Below are 20,474 nucleotides of genomic sequence, written 5' to 3'. Positions count from 1 at the left end.
CCATTAGTACCACTAATGTATAGCCTGTTATTTGGGTAGTGGTAGCAGGCAGAAATCTTGGGATCTGAAGTAAACAAAAATCCTTATGCGATTGCCTAGCTGCATCCTTTTCTCTCTCTCTTGCTTTTCTAAGGGTACAGTCCTAGACACACTTATTTTAGAGTTAGTCCCATTGAACTCAATAGGAATTACTTCTGAATATAGGCACACAGCATTGCACGGTAAGAGAGGAAGGGCTGGCTCCTTCATTGCTATACAACTTACTAAAGAAAATGAAAATAATACGACCTCCCCTGTCAAAGCACCTCTAAATATTTGGCAACCCATATCCAAAAAGATTCGTAGGGTCGCCTTAAGTCATAATTGACTTGAAGGCATATAACAACAACAACAAGCCATCAACCTACAAGATGTGGGTTCAGGACACAGATTTGGATGGGAGGTTGCTAGGAAAAAAAGCCTTCAGTTTGTTCTGAAATCTACATTGTCCTAGTCTATGCCCCTGAAAAACAGTCCTATAGTTGGGTATAATGAGAAGCTTGCAAGTTAAATGTATATATTTAACCAAACCTTTGTGTAAAAGCTTGGAACTCCAAAAATCTGTATGTGTAATTCCTGAATCTGCTGTTTTACAACACATTACCTGACAACACTGGTCCAACTTTAAATTCATGACAATTGCTTCAAAAGCAGGATAGGGGTGTCTGCAAGTCACCAACCAAATATTTTAGGAATACTTTTCCACTCCTTCCACTCTATCTAGAAATAAATGGTTTGTGGCTAACTTAGTAAATATATGTCTTTATATAGCTATATCTGTCTAAATGTATGTGTGAGTTATGCTCATGTATAGTGAGTAGATAGCTATAAGGTTGTGTGTGTGTGTGTGTGTGTGTGTGTGTGTGTGTGTGTGTGTGTGTGTGTGTGTGTGTGTGTGTGTGTGAAAGAGGGTATTAATACAATGGTTTATACACACACATGCGCCTGCAATGAATAGGGTGGACTGGTTATCAAGAGGCCAACAGAGTTCAAGGGGAGTTTATCCTTTGACTTCAAAGAACATTGGATCTGACCTTTTGTGGTCAAGAAGCCAACTATTGTCGCCTAACAAACATACTACTTAGAGAGGTGTATATTGGCTGGTCAGGAGCAGATTGTCTCCTCCTCCCCAACACCCCCCTCCACAATTTGTGAGGATAGACTGGAAAGATTAATTGGAAAAGATTCAAGCAGGATGCACAAATGGTCCACTTTTGTTTGGGGAAAGTCTGGAATCATTGTGGGGAGGGGAGGATGCATATGTGTGTGTATGCCTGCATAGTTTATTATTTACAGATATTAGTTACAGTAGCAGTTCATCACTACTGACAGCAAATTCACCAGCACAATTACAATAACTTCTACCAACAGAGGCATACATAAAAAGAAAAGTCACAGTCCTAGACGCTACTGGACACTAAGCAATATAACTGAAACCAATGTTCTTTACTTCCTCTTGCATAAGTTTGGAATGGGTGGTCCTCTTTTATAAATATATATTTCACTCACGTACCCCTCCCTGAATCTTGTTCAGTAGTAGTAAAGTTCTCCACTGTGTGATACCATGAAAAAGAGAGAAATCACTGGGAGAAACTTCAGAAGAGCAGAATAAGGATAAATAAGATTCGGATTTTGCAGACTTTGTGAGGATGATAATAATAATAGTGAAGATGATGATAATGATAATAATAATAATAACGCAAACTCTACTGCATAAAAAAAAATATGATGTTATATGTCAGAGATCACATGTTTCCTGTTTACATTGTACATAATGAAAACCCACTATTGCATATAATAGGAATACAACACTAGCATATTTAGAAAGGACTGCCTTCCTGTTTACTCTCCCATGAAGACTTTCTCAAGCCCTTGCAGCAAAAAACTGAGGACTAGCAAAGGAGGAGGAGGAGATGAGAAAGATGGAGATTTTCTCCTTTTCCTTATAAACTTTTAAGTGATTGCCCACCAACCATAATAAAGAGGGAGGGGGTTGTGGGGAAAGAAAAGCAACTTTCGAAAATATGCCAGGAGAACAGTGCTTTATAGAAGGGAAAACAGTTGAACAGAAAATGTAAGGAAACAGAATAGAAAACCTAAACAATTTTGCCTCCTCTGTTTGCTAAGGATGTTCATCAGTTCTAATGTATCTGAGCTTGTAGGGGTGTGTCTGAGATTTAGAACCGTGGGTCAGTGTCTGGCTTCTTAAATTGGTCTACTTGCCTTTCTTTCAATATTTTCGGCAGGACAGAAGCAAGGTAAGCAGCCACCGGCCACTTTTGTGAAGGGATGGCCTCCTCTTGCTATATTTTTTTCAATGCACAACATGCCTTCCCATTAAAATGGAATCGGATGGAATCATCCCAACAAACATGATCGCCAGGCTCAAATGTAGTTGGGACACTGAATCTGGTTCTCTTGAGACCAGTATCATCTTGATAGGAAATCCCTCTTGCGGCAATCCTGGCTCCACTTTTCTGGGAGTAAGCCCCACTGAATTCAGTAGGACTTACTTCTGAGTGGTTGGGATTGTGTTGCCAATGTGCATAGGATTGCAGTTCCAGTCACTCCTACAGCAGTACATAACTGACAAGTGTAGGTATGTAGATGGATGGACATGTAGGCTAAACATATAACAGAGAAATGTGAGATGGAGAAAAAGAAAGAGAGGAAGAATGAGAGTGTTATGGGATGGACAAACTGGCCGACAGATGGTGGAAATTTCCTTAGCGATAAGATTCTATGTTCTCTGATCCTGGAAATTAAAGGTCTGCATTTCCCCGTTGAATAACTGTTACTCCTTTGCTCTGTGCATATAGTCTGAATTATTGTTCAGTATCCAAGTGTGAGTAAGACACTTGGTATGAAGAGAAAACAGTGTCATTCATATATATTCACACACACATTAGCATCCTTCCTGATATGAGGTACACATCTGATGAGACTGCAGTATTTCATAAAACAGATATGATCGCATGACTAGCGCATAGCTTACAAACTCTAACCAAATGGGTAGCATTTAGCGTTTCTTTCTCATCCTGCAGAGATGTGTGTGTGTGTGTGTGTGAGAGAGAGAGAGAGAGAGTGTATTCATATATATATCAGATGTACATGTGTGTTAGCTTGTTTGTTGCAGCCCCTACAGTTTGAATCATTTAGTTCCTGTTCAAGGACAGGATCCAGCCAAGGTTAAAGCTCCATTTAATTTAATGGAAGAGATTTAGGCAAATGCTTAACTTTCCAGTTGGATTAAATCGGATTAGAACATGCTGAAAGAGCTGGATCATGAGACCAAAGGGTCTTTCAAAACAAAGGTATATTATGTGTAGAGAGACAGATATTTAGAATAAGATTTTAGGGGAAAAGCTCTTTCCCCATCCAAGCCAGCCAGCCATCATCATCAGGCAGACTGCACAAATAGCAATAGAAAGTATTTAGGTCCTGTTCTCAGAGAAGGGCACAGAGTCACAGGGCACAGTCTTAACAAATAATAGGAATGTGATAGGAAGAGAAAAGAAGCAAACATGGTCCCTTTTATGCTACATCCAAAGACATGTGTCTACCAAATGTTACACAGTCATAAAGACTCTAGATTAAAGGAACAGATGGGGGGAGGGGGAGAAAAGAAGAAGAAAAAGAAACAGTTGGAAAATGTTCCCATCCTCACCCCACAAACCACCAGAGCCAATCCAGTGGGAAGTTCAAATGAATAGTGCTCTAGCCTAGGTCCCATTCAGTTCAATGGAACTCATGTGGAATGACTTATTTGTGCATTGTACCCACAGATAGTTCTCTTCCAAGTATTTACATTGCCTTGGTAATGGTAAAATGAGGCCTTGGTTTTGAAAAATCCTGCCCTGCACTTTCTGGTTATTTTTTATGTGATGTCTCACTTGAACATTATTGGAATGAAACTTGGTAAGCATATTCAGAAGAGAATTCCACACTTCAGGTTGGAAAATGAGTCCCACCCACCAACTCATTTTTGTGAGGAAAAGAAATATGTAAAACACAGTAACTGCAAATCAGTTAAAACCTCTGCTTATAGAAAAGGAAGGCCTCTGAGCCACTGATTTACTAGTAATTTCCATTCAAGTGAAGAGGAACATAACAACCTAGCATAATGAAGAAGGTGGGTGAGTGGGATGCTGGTGATGAGGTTACTAGAGAGGCCAGATCTCTGGAGAGATCTGCAGGCTGGTTCAGTAGAATGAGTTTGATTTTAAAAACATACACACACAATGTGTGTCCCAGCTTTATGCTAGTTTACTTGGAAGTAAGCCCACAAAGCTCAATGGGACTTACCCCCAAATAAGGGTGCATAGGTTTGCATGTCCCATTGACAATTAAGGAATGCAACTGTCAATTTGAAGCCCTAAGGCTCCCTCTTATCTGGGTCCTGGACTGAAGATCCTATACAGTCCCTTATTCCTGAATGGAAGGAAGGAAGACACACGCACCTTATACACCTAATCAGGTTTATCTCATTCCTTGTGTTTTCAATATTTGATTTGACTGACCCAACAACAACAATACCAATAGCTTCTAAACTTGTTTGGGGTGATAACTTTTAGGTCTAGTGCTGGATATTTATGCTTAAAACATCCTCAAGACACGGGAATTTTTACACTATAATCCATTCCCTGCTCAGCATCTGGATTAGGCAACATCTTGAAAGACTCTGCTAACTTCATCATTAACGCTTGTCTATTTGGATCGAAGAAATGGGACTCTTTAACATTTTTGGTGTGTGGTGCTATGTCTCCTCTCCTCCCCCATTCCAAAGGTAGCCATATTCCAATAGGCATTGTGCTTTGGACAGATGAGGTTCCATAAGTGAGCGGATTGAAAATTTGCCCCATTAAATAAAGCCGATCTCTTTCATCTTTATATCAGTTAAGCAACTAACCTGTGTATGTTTACTTGGGAGTAAGCCCCATTTAATTCAGGGGGCTTACTTGTGAGATAGGTTGCATAGCAGAGAGTTGCACAAGACATGGGGTGAACATCATATGGGGTATTATCACGGGAAAGTATGGCACTCTTTGACCTTCATATCCATGAGGCTTGTGCAGGAAAATTTCCCAGTGGATTGGGGCCATGGTAACAGCAACATGTGGTTATCTACAAGCACGCTGAAGGAGGAAAGAAATATACTCCTTTCAAGGGGGGGTTGGTAGGCCAAGGTAAATTTTCTGAACTTCAGGAGTACTGTAAAACGGGGAGGGGGAGATATATTGCAGACATTCAAAGTTCTGAAGGTAACCTACTCCGGGATATTTTTTAAAAATGTCAAAGGGGTTAAAAAGCAAGAGAGTCTCGAAATCTGCATTTTGCTTCCAAAGCGTGCGCGCGCGCGCACCCGCACTCCCCCCCCACTTTCTGCCGAAGACAGGGCTTAGAAATCAATCCTATTGCTTCTGATGGGAATCACTTCGAAGTAAGTGTGCTTAAGACTTTGACATCAATACGCTCCCAAGAACTAATACCTCCTCGAAGTACTTTACAAGGCTACCAAGGACCTAAGAAAAGTTGTCATACATAATTCCCCCCTCCCCAGAGCAAAATCATTGGGGCACCCCGCAGTAGTATCACCATTCATCGTTATGGAATACTTAATGGTTTTCCTTTCTTCCGCTATCCTTCTACATTTTTAAAAAATTCCCGTGGGCCACTCCACGGTAGCGCTGGGGCCTTTACATTGATTTAACTAAGATTTGCGCGAGAAGAAAGTTTGAAAGAGAGACGCAAATCCCTCCCCCTCCTCTCTCCCCCGCCCAATTTCGAGCAATCTAACCTTTTAAAAAGTCATTTAACCAGATAGTATTTCAAGAGAAACTTACTTTAAGGTTAGCAGCTTCTAAGTCCTCTTTGGAGTAAACACTGAACCGTCAATGCTTCCTATTCCAGCTATGGAGAAGCCTTTATCTCTCCTGGAAAAGTGCTCTCCCATTCCTGCCCCCTTCCAAGCCAAAGCAGGCAGTTAAAATGTCACTTAACATTCTGGAGAATGTGAAATATATTGTACATTGTCAACTCCCCAAAACCATAAAACTAACTTTATGGACCTCACGTGACTTTTGAGAGCCAGTGAGGGGTATCTGGCTGAGGTCTGGGCGATTTTTACGATCTAACTTCTAGATAAAACCCTATCCATTTGACATCTTAATGTCACAGCCACTTTTGGTATACTTACTTAGTTTGCTATGGGTGAAATATTTGTGTGTGTGTGTGTCTCTGTGTATTCAAGGGAAGGCGAGAAAATGAGTTGTTTTTGGAAATGACAACTCACATCCCAGTCTTCTCAAAACCATTTAAGAAGTAACCAAAGAGTTTGGGGTAAGTTTATAAGACTGATTTTACTTCATACAAGAAAGTGAGTGAGTGAATGAGAGGGTGGGGGGAGAGAGAGAGAGAGATCTAAATTATAATGTAAGGATATCAGCAATTATTTATTTGTTCTTTTCAACAAACATACTTTAATGATAGCGCATTGCTTTAAGAAAAGAAAAGAAAGGGACGATTCCAGACTAGTAAAAAGGAAAGCTTGGAGCAAAGATGCTGTTTCAATTATGTGTGATGAAGATAGTTCTAAAGTTAAGGCAGCTGTACTTTTCCATGTTGAGTCCATGTTGTGTGTGCGTACTTGTTTGGGAATAATCATAATCATAATATAAAACAACTAATAGTATATTAGCTCTGCAACTCAGAGGGCATTTGTTTCATGTTATGCTAAAGTCAGTTAGTCTCCAAAATGTTTGGTTCATGGTCTCAATGGCTGCAATCCTAAGCACGGTTACTTGGAAGTAAAGGCCACTGAAGTAAATGGAGTCTTATTGTCAAGTAAACGTGGTCAAGGTCGAAGTGTAAGGCAGGAAGCAAAGTTTGAGAACATAACAACTAGCTTGTTTTCTTTTTCTTTGGGTTGTGCTTTCCTGTTCAGCAGCAACACCCTCTGAAATGAGACGGTTGTGTACCCATAACTCGTAAGGTTGGGGAAATGCCCCCGAGCAGAACCTGGTAGATGGGCCACACGGTGTGTGTGTTTGTGTGTGTGTGTGAAGACACTTTCTGTGTTTTTTGAAGTGTATATTTTGCTTAGGAGTAATTTTGGGGCTGAGACTTTTCAACGTCGTGGTATAAAGAAACACAAACGATATTTTTCTGGCCAGGAGAAACGTTTATTTGACTTCAAGTTAAGGCTACAAACGGATACGAAAAGCGTCTTGGCAAAGATGGGAACAGGCAGCTAACATGACAAATGCCATTTCAGACACACAGAACACTGAATTCACCCTGCCCACTAAAACTTCCTATTAGTCACTGCAGAAGTAATTCTAGTATTTACAAACATTTTAAACATACTATGGTTGGTCCAATCGTATACCCTCTTTAAGTGAACTTCACTCACATTTATTTTTTAAGAAAAAAAAAGTTTCAGAACTGGCCTGGGATCCAAACATGGCCAGGAAGTATGAACCAAATCACAGACTTGACAATTTCAAAGACAGAAAGATACATGAGCTTATATATTGATATACTGTATTTTTTTTTAAAAAAAAACTTTTTTTGTTGTGGTTGATGTTTTTAATTTTTCCCCTGACACTTAAGTACAGGATGCCCCGACTTGAGAAGAAGGAAGGAGATAACATCCCCTCAAAAACCCGTAAACTTTTAAAAGGGCCCCTCTTTCCTTCTCCACAGTGGTTTATAAATAAGTTATAACATTTCAAGAGCGCACATTAAAAACTAAAATAAAAAAACCAAAATAACATGCTAGCTTTTTCCAGAAAGCGTCATTAGAGCACAGACACAAACATTTAGAACACCTAAAGCATTAAAGAAGCCTCTGGAAATAACTTTATTTTCTTTATTTATTTTTAATTTAAAGGGGGGAAATCGCAGCAAAGGACACAGTCCTGGAATAACAGTACCACGGTAGTTGTTCAATAATAATAATAACAATAATAATAAAAAAATCAACAGCATGCTGAATGGAAAGTGCTTCACTTTACAGTACTCCAACCCTTAAAAAAACAAAATCAAAACCGGATGTTGCTTTTTTTTTTAGTTTTAAACTTTCTCACTTTCTTTCCTTCTTTCCCCCACCTCACTCTTCTATTTCTGAATATTCCTCCTTAATATAATTTATGGCTGGAAAGCGCTGCCTCCAGACGCTAAACTCATGCTTTTGAGTTTGTTGTCTTTCTTCCACTTCATCCGCCTGTTTTGGAACCAGATTTTTATCTGTCTTTCGGAGAGACACAGAGCGTGGGCTATTTCTATTCGCCTCCTGCGGGTGAGGTAGCGGTTAAAGTGAAACTCCTTCTCCAGTTCCAGGGTCTGGTAGCGAGTGTACGCCGTCCGCGCTCGTTTACCATCCGGTCCAGTCATATCTGGATAATAATACATGGACAACATGTTGGGGTCTGTTTGCCTTGCCTTTATTTCTATGTCAGAGAGATTATTCGACCGTTTCCTTAGTTTGAAAAGGTCACACACACCCCTTACTGCAAAATCACGCCCCAACCAACTAAATACACACTGCAAACTTCGCTTTCCTTCAACTCAATACTCCTCAATTTAATTCTCTAGCCCCAAACCTTAATCCCACCTATATTTTATTTAAAATGAGGGAATCACCTTGCCCCACCCCCTCTTTACCTCCTGCATGGCATTTCCCTCCTGACCCTATGACAAATTTATACATTTCACAGCTGGATCGTCTGCAGGTTTACTTAGAAATACACCCCACTGACTTCAGTGGTGCTTACTCCCAGGTAAAGGTGCACAGGATGGCAGCCTTGGTATTTAAGAATCTGAAACCCTACTCCTTAATTGTATTCCCCCCCCTCTCTGTGAGCTTATGTATCAATATATAACCCTACTGGAGAGGCACACAGAGTAGCAGAAAGGCAGGCGAGTGGCTGCCAATGTGGTTGTCCCTTTCCGTGTCTTCTCCCAGCCCTGTAACTGACTTACCACCCTCGCCTAATATTAAGCCACATTTCACGGGAAGCAACTTCCCTTGAAATCCTTGGGGCTTCTTTTTTCACCCAAACGCGTTTAGCATCGGCGTGTTAAAGAAGTCTATATTTAGTCACCTTTCCAACTCAGCAACTCGAATCCTTCTTTGCAATGCCTTTTCATATTTACTGGCGGCGGAGAGAGTAAAAGAGTTTGCCATTATCCCACATTGTCACAACGGCCACTGAAATGTGGGGCGAAGGGGTGGCGGTGGAAAGACGAGGCTGATGACATCTGTGCCCCAAACAGCATTGCTTTTTCGCAACCAGTTCATCCTTCCCTTTTCTCTGATCTTTTAAGCGCCTGGTATCTTAAAAGCCCTCCACTCCATTACTACTCCTACTATTATTTCTAGCACGACCTCCTGTCACCCAGATATTATGTCTTTATTTTTTAAGAGGGGAAAATATTCAGATTGGAAAGCCACCCTAAGTCAGGCGTCTTTCTTTTTATTTATTTTTTTAAAAGGCACTTTCTTATGGGAAACAGAAAGGGAAGCCATAAAAGATTCACGAAGATGGTCTTCCCAGGCGATTGTGTTCCATTTTTGTCTCCCATCCCCCATCCCTTGTCTGCCCTGCCAACATCATCTTTCATATTCATATATATATATATATGCAACAGCGAAATTAAAAAGGAGCATGTACCATGGCTAATATGAAGTTTTCGCATCCAGGGGAATATCTGTGGGCTCTGTCCTTCTGTGGCTGGCGTGGACGTGGCGATGGGCTCCGTCTGAGCTCTGGCGCCGTTGCTGTTGACTTGGGAGCTGCTTTCTTCAGTTCCCGAAGACGCGCTGGTTTCGTCTATCTCTGTGAAACTGGTGGCGCTGGCCGTGCCGACCGAGGCTGCCTGGTCGGCGGGGGAAGACGAGGCTGCTTTGCCTCCATGGCTCTCGCCGTTGCTGCTGCTGCTGCCGCCGCCGCCGCCGCCGCCGCCGCTGTTATTGTTGTTGCTGCTGCTGCTGGTGGTGGTGCTGGTGCAAGGGAGGGACTCGGGAGAGGACAAGGAGCAGCTCGACGCCTGTCTAAACCTGCTTTCTGGCGCGGCTTGGGCAGGGAAGGCGCGGGAGCTCTCCCCAACCGTTCCAAAGTGGCTGGAGGAGGAGGATGAACGGCTGATGCTCAGATCCATACCATTGTAGTTGTATCCACCGTAAGAGCCGGCGTGCATGTTGCCTGGATCTCTATAAGATCCGTTCATGGAACTGCCGGTCCCATAATTTAACAGCTGATAGTCTGGGGCATTAGGATAGCGTCCTGAGAACGAGTTTACAAAGTAAGAACTCATTTGGGTTGTATTTTGGAGGGCTTGATTTGTGGGGCTCGTGGTCGTTATAACCCCTGTGCTTGAGGATTTATGATGTATTAATGAATTATAGCGATGCACTGTACTTCGTTTTTGCTATGTATGCGGCCAAATATGGGGGTGGGGTGGGGGGTGCGTTTGGGAATCACGTGCTTTTGTTGACCAGTCGTAAATTCTCACTGATGACCTCAAGAGGCAATTCATGCTCTATGGTTACAAATAATGACGATCCGAGAATCGTTAGGCCCATGTCAATGCGCGGCTTCCAAAAGGGGGAGGAAAGGAGGAGGGAGAAATCAGAAAGCAGAGATGGTTCCTTGTTGGCGGACTGCGCCACCTACTGGGCAAAGAAAGAGTTAGCCGGCATGGAGGTTAGCTCACCCAGCGTTTTTAAAAATAAATAAATAAAAGAAATAGTAAAAAGCTCTGTTTTTGTATAAAAAATAAAACACTTTCCCCTTAAACGTGTCCTTTCGGATTCTTTGTTTCCTTTTTTTTAAAAAAAATCTCTCTAAAGAGAACATGTTTCCCTATGTAACCCTGCTTGTTTTCCTTTCGTATTGGTGCTTTTTTGTGTCTTAAAACATTGTTGTTGTTGTTATTGCTACTAGTAGTAATTGCTCTTGTGATAATAAATAATAAATTCAATGCCTTTATGGTATTGATGTCAGAAAAGGTGCGGCAGGGAAGAGTCCATCCTGATTAAAACGCAAACCCCAGCTCCTCTTTTCCTTTCCTTTCCATCCTCCCTTCCTTCTTTCAGTCCTATTAATGTTTACCCAGAAGCAAGCCCCGCTATGTTCAATGGATCTTGCCTCCAGGTAAGTGTGCATAGGATTGCAGCCCAAGTCTCTCTGAAGAGAACTTGACTCTTAAAACCTGCATCAACCTAGGCTAATATTGATGCTTGCCCTCCTTGGCTCTGCACTTGATTAAAATCATCCCGTTATTGCTGTTGACCTTTTTGTTATTACATTTCTGTACCTTTCTTGTATAGATATCAGAAGGAAAAGAGCATCCCCTTTAAAACAGGAAATTCCGTGTATTTATTCATACAGCTGGAGATATCCTGAGTGACATCTTGCCCATTAGATGAACTGTCACAAAGGGTGTCCCCACCTTTCATTCACAGAGCAATCCTATGCATGTCTTCTCAAAAGTAAGCCCCAGTGTGCTCAGTGGGTCTCACTCCCAAGTGTAGGATTACAGCCTAAAATTGAAAATTAACGTTTAGTTGTAGAGAATCCTGCAAAAATGGGCCAGGCAGATGAAAGCCTTTGCTTTCTTCAGCACTGCCGAAATATTTTCGCCAATCTTCTTCTTCCAAGACCCTTCAGGAATTCCGAAAACCCAGCCTGCAACTCGTTGGAAATTATGAGCCATATTGAAAGTGACATATAATTATAATAATTACGGCCAATGAAAAGAGTAGCAATAAGGATAAGTGTCCTTCAGCTGCTAGGCTTCTGCTTGAATTGATTTTTAAAATGTCAGTCATTACACCATATTTTTTGGGGGGGGGGAAGAGGAGAGGCATTTGTACTTGTGAATTTGGGGTGGTGGAAGCTGAAGATCATCACCAAATATCATTTCTTTTTTTAAAAAAATGGGTACAAAATAACAAAAAGTCAGAAATAGTTGTAGATGAGAGACAATAACAGTTAGTGAAAAGCTATATTTTAGAGCATCCTAAATTAACCTATGTCTTATTTGCAGAGAAGCTCTCTGGAAATGGTTCTTCGTCTAACCATGGAAAGCATGACTCCATGCAAAATAAATAAATAAATAAATAAAATGTTGAAAAGAGGCATACTGAAAGGGAGGGATATGCAAGATTAAAAAATCTGTTGGAAACAGTCTTCTTGTATTTAAATTGTGCGGTTATTTTTGTGCTGGACTATACCTTTCAGCTTAGTGCAGAACAAAAGTGAATTGTTTATGGTTTCACCTTTTAAATTTAATTTTGAGTTATATGTGAGTACTAGCTGTATGTTTTGGGGGGAATGAAAAGGAAGCGGGCCAAATGTTTGAAGGAGGCTGTATAAATGTTAGATATCTTTGAGCAGATGTATGATTGGGGGTGCACAGTTATGCCTGTTTCTTTGATTTATTATATATGTGGTGAGCTTTCTCCCTCTCTTCATAACTCTTTTGTGCTGTAACAATAAAATATATCCATATTAAAGTTAAATGTCAACTCCAAGATATTCCTGGTGAAAAGGTCTTTCATTTAAGATTAGGCTGAAGTGTTGGTAGTGGGAAGGGGGAGATCAAATTTATCTTTCAGCGCTAACTTCTGTAAAGCTTAAAGAATTGCTTGACTGTACAGGATAGGGAAAGAAATTCTATCAAACAGCAGGGCTTTTTCTTGGTCTTTTTCTTAACAAGCCCACATCCCCTGTATGCAGATCAGTTCCTCAGAAAGGAAGTGTGTGTGCGGGGGGAAGGAGGGCACGCACCCCAAAAACAGGAACGTGGCAAGTGCTTTTCTCAACATGTTTGTTAGCTGTTTATTAGAGAACTTTTATCTCCATAACTAACACAAACTACAAACACAACACTGTACAAAAAATGTAATAAAATAAGACAAACAAAATCACCCCTCTTTTTTATTTCACCATACTTTTTAGGTAGCTATTGTTCCTTTTCAATATATCTTTTCTTTTAAAAAACAACAACAACCCTTAAATGGCAAATAACCTAGGGTTTGATTAACTTTGCTTTAAAAAAATCGACATATAAGTAAAATCGTGCATGAAACTTTTGTTTTACAAAATGAGAACAATCAACAACCCCCAAATCTGACACATATATTGCAGCACCTCCATTTAAATACAAGAGCAAGAATCCTAAGAAGGACACCCCAAAAATCCGTTTGTGGGGATGGGAAGGGAGCCAACAAAAAGGGTGGGGAAATAAACTGGACTAGAAGCTTGATTATGACACGACAGATTACTGGACGAGAGTGAGGGTGCATAAGGAAGGTGGGCCAACACCTTCATACAGTCTCGAGCATTTTACAAGAAATGTGTGTCTCCGTTGTGCCTTTGCCCTTTTTGGAGCCCCTCACAACCGCTGGCATTTTCGCTTCTTCCTTCTCTCTCCCTCCGCTCTCTCATTCCGTTGTTTTTTCCTCTTCTTCCCCGGCACTCAGCTGAGTGGAGTTGAGGAGCTTGTTTTCCTTTTTCCACTTCATTCTTCGATTCTGGAACCAGATTTTGATCTGGCGTTCCGTCAGGCATAGCGCGTGGGCTATCTCGATCCGGCGGCGCCTGGTCAGGTAACGGTTAAAGTGAAATTCTTTCTCCAGCTCCAGGGTCTGGTAGCGTGTGTAAGTCTGTCGCCCCCGCCTGCCACTGGGCCCGAAAGAGGAACCTAAGAGGGTAGAAAAAGCAAAGGTTTGGCTGGGTGGACATTGGATCTTTATCAGAGTTTCAAATATGCATGACAATGGCTAGTAGGCTAAACAGCATGTGTACGTGTGTGTGTGTGTGTGTTGTGGGGAGAGAGAGAGAGAAAGAGAAGGTGTTATCTTCACTTCCCTCCAATCATCTCCCTTCTCCTTGTGGGCCTCTCTCCACCCCAGTCCTTCTGATCAAAAGGTTCAGTTTATGCACATAAACTTCCATGCGGATCGGAAATGTAAAAAAAGAAAACACCCACAAGTACGAAACAGAAGTTCAGTTTGGAATGCCTTCACTTGGGACTTTCGAAACCCATGGGCCATGGGTTTTTTGAAAAACCGGTCAGCTCCATTTGGGCTGTAGTTGTGGGGATACAGTCTCCCTATACCAGCAGACTGACCTTCAAAACTTGCAGCCTCCCCAAGCAACATCAGTTATTGGTTTTTATCCTTACAACAACAGCACAAAACTTTGAAGAACAGCTCAGTGTAACTCTAAAGCCTACTGTCCTGTTCTAAAGGCCAGTTACTCCAACGGAAAGGGTCCATCCCTTTTCTCCTCTTGCCTTTCCCTGCCTTGTGGACTCTAGTGCCCCCACTGAGCTGGAGTTCATAGAGGGCTAAGGCTGTGGTCCTGTGCATATTGACTTGGGAGTAAATCCCAATGGACTCAGGAAGATTTACTTTTGGAGTAAACCTGGTTTCTCTTAGAGCTTCCGATCTCAAAGTTACTTAAAAACTTGGAAGAAAATCCTGCTGAAGATAACCAGTAAGACTTTCTTGAATCTAAATGAGCTTAGGATGGAGGCGCCACTGGGATGTAATGGCGCATAGAGATCAATGAGACTTGGCTTCCCAGTTAATGTGTTTTTAAGGTCGCAGTGGAAGGCTTGCAGGATTTTGTCCTGAGAGAGTTGCTAAGACGTTTGCCTCCCCTTTCGGCACTTATTTCCCGATAGAATTAATGAAAAGTTATGAATTCCCTCTATCCTTACTTCACTTTACTTCTGGGCAGCCATCACTGATCCTGTTCATTTCTGTTATGTAAAACTCGCAAGGGAGTGGGTCCCTCCTCCTCTTCCCGTCTTCTGTTTTCCCTCTCCCTCCTCCCAATTTTATCGGTAACTGTAATAGATTCCAGAATTTCAGCAATAAGGCAACTATATCGATCCCTCACCCTTAGTCGTCCTGTCCCCCCCACGCCCGCTGTGGATTTTTTAAAACTGACAACATATAACGCGTGTAAACATAGAGATGGGAGGAGAAGGAGGAGTTGTTGCTGTCTCTTATCTCATTTTTAAAAATGCATTTTCATGGAAAATATGGCACCTGGAGGCGACGGTCGATCACAGAAGAAGGTGGGGAGGGGATTATGGGGGAGTGAGTGAGTGAAAGAGAAACTATTTGCAACTCCTCTGCAGACAGGCATTTCATTATGCGTGAGTTTCATTAAAAATGTAGCTCTCTCCTTTCAAATATTTAAGCCCTTCCGACATTATTCAAGCGGCTGGGTTACAGAATACACTCCCTGGGATATGAATTGGCATAGAGGTAGGTGTGTGTGTGTGTGTGTGTGAGTGTGTGTGTGTGTGTGTGTGTGTGTGTGTGTGTGTGAGAGAGAGAGAGAGAGAGAGAGAGAGAGAGAGAAGGGGCAAAATCCAGGACCATTAAAATCAACTGGGGTGGGGGGACTTCAGTGTCATATGGATTGCATCGTCTGTGTGTCTGTCTGTGTGTGTATGTGTGTAAGTACACCAGATACGTCTCTAAATCGCTCCTACTGAGTGACAGCTAACATTGCCTCTACAAGACAGAGCCGGTCAATCAATAATCTCCGTACCTTCATAGATACAGAAAGTTGGCTAAAGAAACGAACTAACTGAAGGGAAACCGGTGCAAACAAAACACACACACACACAAGCATTCCTTTTAGAAGTAGGATCCAAGTAATATAAAAGTTTGAAGAAAGTTTCTGGTTTCAACTGTCTGGAAACTGAGATTAGGACATTCCCTGTTCAAGAAGAACTAAAGTGGAAGGAGATCTGTCTGTCTATTTGGGCACCCATCCACCCATCCTTAGACAGGATAAAGAGAAAAGGGGAACTTACTGTTGCAGGAGTTCATCCTCTGCATCCAGGGGTACACTGGAGTGGAGCACTTCTGATCTTCGCTCTCCCCGAAAACGTGTTTGTTCTGGGAGCACTCTGATTTCCGGACTTGCTCCTGGCCGAACTGAACAGGGTCCTCTAAACTTGAAAGAGAACAGGCTGTCTCTTTCTCCCTGTAAAAACCAGATGTCCCGTAATCGCAGGCTGGGCTCCGGTTGTAAGCTCCGTTGGCTTGCTGATAGTAAGGCGCGCCCGGGTAACCCTTCTCCTGGACTCCCCCACCCCCTGTTCCGTAAGTGGCAGGATAGTGCCTTAAAGGATCCGCATACCCCGTGGAATATAAGGGGAGCTGTCCCAGAAACGGTTCTTGACCCCCGGCTAAGCTCACCGGAAAAGTAGAATTAACAAAATAAGAACTCATTGGAATAATAATAATAATAATAATAATAATAATAATAATAATAATAATAATAATAATAATAATAATAATAATAATAAAACCAGAGGAACAGCGTCTGTTCTTTCCCTTGGTCTTTATGATTTGTTGCGTTTTATAGTCCAAGCGGTTTAGCTATTAGCAGTATATGGGAGATTGGGTTTTAGCTGAAGGGGGATGGCCGCGTGCCAACCAGGGACATAAGGAAAGAGAACCATCTGATCACGCGCTGACCAATAGCAGAAGTCGAAGACTGCGAAATCGCACCCTAGAGGGGTTAGCTTTGCACAGGGGACCCCCCTAGAACAAACCAGCGAAAGCATCTCTGCCACCAACACCATCACTTTTAAACAACAGAAACGCTCCCCCCACCCCACCCCATCGACACAAACAGGCACCCTCCCTCTTAAGCACATGCTAATGATCTAGGAAAAGGTAAATCTATGAAACATTTTGGACTTTTCCTTTGACTGCTCTTGCTTTTATAAATATATAAACGGAGGAGGAGAGGGTAGAAAGACACGAAGAATACAGCAAACGAGATCTGATACTATCATTGCTGCTATTGTGGAGACAGGGGAAAGGAAAATGTGGATTCGATTCATCGGGAAAACTTTGGTCGTTTCCAGCGTCTTTTGCTGGGGAGGGAGGTTATTATCCCCCCCTTTGGGTTTTTATAAGGAGCGGAGGGGAGCCACACATTTATATGTGTGTAATATCTAGAGGAAGATGAACTCGTTAGATATGGAGAAAAAAGTTCGACCACTCTTGGTATACTTTTAGAATAGAGCTGTTCCTTATGGAGCCTCTTTAAAAGAACTTACAGCCATCTCCAGGGGACAGAGGGAGGAATCTGTTGTTCAGTCCCCCATTAAATTGTCCTAATGAATTGAGTGGTGTGGGTGGTTGGGTGTGTTTACACACTCACATGCCTATTTTCTCATTCGGGCCTAATCTAATCAAATCCTTCACTTTGAAGTTTCTGCGGTACCCTGTATGAAGTCCGGAAGATGAATAGATGGGAAAGAGCTGAGCTGAGCTAGAACGATATTCCGCATATCTCTCAAGAACTGTGCCCTCTTGCGTTTTTACGGTTAAGGCCGGGTCTTTGGACAGTTTAGAGTTAAGGGCAGCGGCTGGTCTGACGGCCAAGAACGCTCCTTATTGATCACCAAGCATCGGGGAAAAAATATTTAAGGCAGCAGGGAATGGTCATCTGGTAGATGGTGCCCGTGTTGCCGATACGAGGTGAGCCTGCAGCAAAGAATTTCTATTTCTCCTTTGTGCGTATGATGTTTTTTAAAAATCCGGAATAGATTTAACTCAGGGAGAAATGAAACTCACTCAGAATTCGGTGTCATTCTGATGCTGCTTTAAAAAATATATAACTGAATAAAAGGGGTGGAAGAGTTGCCCAAATTACTGAAGTTTGGTCATTTCCCTTCGTGATTCCCACACCAGCCCTCCTACATGGCGAACCACTAGTTCGACCTAATCAGACCTACCTTCAGATTGGCACAGTTATAGCATATAATTTCATTTTAACATTCTCCCCCTTTAAATTGTGTTTTGATTGGGAACAGCTCTGTATTTCAAGAGATACGTTTTAATACTCCAAGTGCGTCTTTCACAATGAAACTCTTAAACTGTAATTTGCCAGTTGCCTGCTCGCTCTCGCTCTCATCTTCGCTATCTCTCATCTCACAATTCTGTCTCTTATATGCCCATTATTCCAGTCTCTGATCTCACTAACTACTAAGAATCCCAGGCCATCATATGCGTCCCACTACCATCAACGTAAACGTAAATAAAAAACTCTCCAATTCATCCCAACTTCTGATTATCCGAATGTAGAGGTCATCACTGCAATTTGGACAAAGCAAAGTTGCAATCCTATCTACCTATCCATCATCCCTCTATTACAGAAGCTGTGATCTTCTCACAAGAATATTCGCCACACATATACTCAATTGCTCTCAGATCAGGTTTAGATGGCAACGTGATCCCTTCAGAATGACCAATGCGAATTTGCTCTGTCGAAGGGTTAGCATTCATGAAATCGAATTGGATTACGATTTCATTTGTTATGAGGCTCAGTTTTAATGACAAGGAAGCCCGTGTTGTTTTTTAACACTGCCTTAGAATGCAAGGAAATAACAGGCAAAGGAAGTGGGGTTTTTTTGTTGTTGTTTTTTTAAAAAAGCTCTTTTACAGACACACACTTCCCCATTCTGGTTTGTGACACACTGGTTCCTGTAGGTTCAACTCCCTCCCTCGATTAGTGTACGGAGTGTATCCAAACTGTAAATGGATCCGCTTTAATGGTGTGAGGAAGCTGAGGGGATGGCCAGAGGAGTAGGAAAAGTGGATCTAAGCAAACACACACGCGCACAGGAGTTATTTGAAAAACAACACAACCTTTCAGATCCTTTCAGAAACATGTGGACTAAGATTTGAAGTTTGGCTACTTCATGGTTAAATAAGTGAGTAAAAGTGCTACTTTTATTTAACTTTTGAATATTACTTTTGGAAGTATTTGTTATGTTGTGTTTGGAGAGGAGTACATACAATTGCTTAGATAATATGATGCAATTATCTTATGCCTGTTTGTCCCTATGTAAACTTTCCTCTCCTATCCGTGCAGTTTGGATAGTCTCTCATTTTTCTTTCACAAAAACTCTTAGGTTGTTTTTTTTTTAAAAAAAAACCTCATTAATTGAAACTCATCTTCAAAGAATTAATTACCCCTCATTCAAATGCTACAAAAACAAGCTACCCCTACCCCTTGCAAGGAAGGTGTGCTCTTCAATTTAGCTGATGAACACTACTTTAAGAGCTTTTAATGATTCATTTTAAAAAAATGAATCATTCTCTAAAAATGACTTTGAAGGGGGAAGGTGGGTTGGAATATAGCTTATAGCAAGTGTTCAAAGGCTGGGGCATGGAGAAAAGGAAAGTGTGGGATTTTTATGATTCGGGAGAGCATAAGATGATAAGTCAGCAACTTTGGTTTTCTTTTGTAGTGTCTTGAAAGAATTTGGGCCCACAATGGGCAATGGGATAATTTCTGTTTTATTTAACGTTACCTTGGGTATTTCTAAAAGATAGTTGGGTAATAAATCTTTATGCCAGTGTGTGAACCATTCTGTCTGTAAAATGTGATCAAGCAGCTGTCCTTACAACGAGAATTTGTTGTTGTTGACTCTTGTTATTATTTGGGCTAGGGAACTAGTTGGGTTTTATGCATGCCTCTGTTGGCAGATTTCTACACTGAGCCTCCAGTTTAAAATGTTACTCTCCAAAAACCATCCACGAGCCTTTTATAAACAAAACAAACTCTCCTCTACAGCCTGTTGTTGCTGGAGAGAACCAGCAAGCTTCCCCTTAGCACGGAGAATCCATCTTGACCAATGTGTGGCATAACTCAAATGGCAGAGAATAAATAAAGATTAAAGGGGCTTATTTACAACTTGTGTAGCGGGTGCTCTGTAGCTGGGGGCTGTGGGGGGATGCGCCAGGTTTCTGCTTTCCCCATCCCACTCCACGCCTTCCTCTCCGCTCATTCCTGCCTGTCCTGCACAGCACCAGCAAACTTTACAAAGCAGAAGGAAAGGGGGGGAGGAAAGGGAGACAGATAAATGAGGGGATTAAAACAACACCCAAATATTTCTCTCGACGGACACTAGGCCATGGAATGGATTGTTGGAAGAAGAGGCAAAGTTAAAGCAAAGTTAAAGCACTCTAGTAATTTGCAGCCCAGATAAAATGATATTCCTTCTTTAAAAAAGAAAGAATATCTGGCTCTTCTTTTTTAATGTGGAGGTTGAAATTCAGCAGCATAGAGAAGTGTAAAACCAGCAGGGTTTGGGGGCAGAAGGAGATTTAAATTGGTACCATAAACTAAAGATTGATCTTTAAACACAGGCACAGATACACCCAGACTTGAATGGCCTCGTGTCTTTCTTTAGGACCATAAAACTATTCATAGAAGATGGGCTTCCTTTGTCATATTCCAATTCCACCTAAGTGATGTTTTCCTACATATATGTTTTCCTATGAGCATTCCATCCTCGAAGCTCTATAACTGCCACCTTGGTAACAGTATTTGTATGTTGGCAGCTGATGAAGGCGGAAGCTGAAACGTTTTGTTAAT

At 41.7% G+C, this 20,474-nt stretch overlaps 3 protein-coding genes across 5 annotated transcripts in view; all 3 read right to left on the bottom strand.

Annotated features, from left to right (window-relative positions):
• The window catches only part of HOXB3 (homeobox B3), a 69,763-nt gene extending 63,649 nt beyond the window's left edge, over positions 1-6,114 (bottom strand). For all 3 annotated transcript variants that reach the window (XM_061589119.1, XM_061589113.1, XM_061589120.1), the window contains exon 1: positions 5,883-6,114. The gene's annotated coding sequence lies outside the window, so the exon portion shown is untranslated. The remainder of the gene's footprint in view (positions 1-5,882) is intronic.
• A 1,097-nt stretch (positions 6,115-7,211) lies between these two features.
• On the bottom strand, positions 7,212-10,457 carry HOXB5 (homeobox B5). Its single transcript, XM_061589124.1, has 2 exons — positions 9,714-10,457; positions 7,212-8,435 (listed from the first exon to the last, which is right to left on the bottom strand). The coding sequence occupies exons 1-2, from the start codon at positions 10,354-10,356 to the stop codon at positions 8,188-8,190; spliced, it is 891 nt and encodes a 296-aa protein (XP_061445108.1). The 5' UTR covers positions 10,357-10,457; the 3' UTR covers positions 7,212-8,187.
• A 2,402-nt stretch (positions 10,458-12,859) lies between these two features.
• HOXB6 (homeobox B6) lies at positions 12,860-16,630 on the bottom strand. The gene is made up of 2 exons (XM_061589823.1): positions 15,886-16,630; positions 12,860-13,749 (listed from the first exon to the last, which is right to left on the bottom strand). The coding sequence occupies exons 1-2, from the start codon at positions 16,304-16,306 to the stop codon at positions 13,490-13,492; spliced, it is 681 nt and encodes a 226-aa protein (XP_061445807.1). The 5' UTR covers positions 16,307-16,630; the 3' UTR covers positions 12,860-13,489.
• Positions 16,631-20,474: the final 3,844 nt, after the last annotated feature.

The sequence above is a fragment of the Rhineura floridana genome, chromosome 11 (assembly GCF_030035675.1).
Source record: "Rhineura floridana isolate rRhiFlo1 chromosome 11, rRhiFlo1.hap2, whole genome shotgun sequence".
Classification (NCBI taxonomy): domain Eukaryota; kingdom Metazoa; phylum Chordata; class Lepidosauria; order Squamata; family Rhineuridae; genus Rhineura; species Rhineura floridana.
This window is presented reverse-complemented; position numbering and strand designations above follow the sequence as displayed.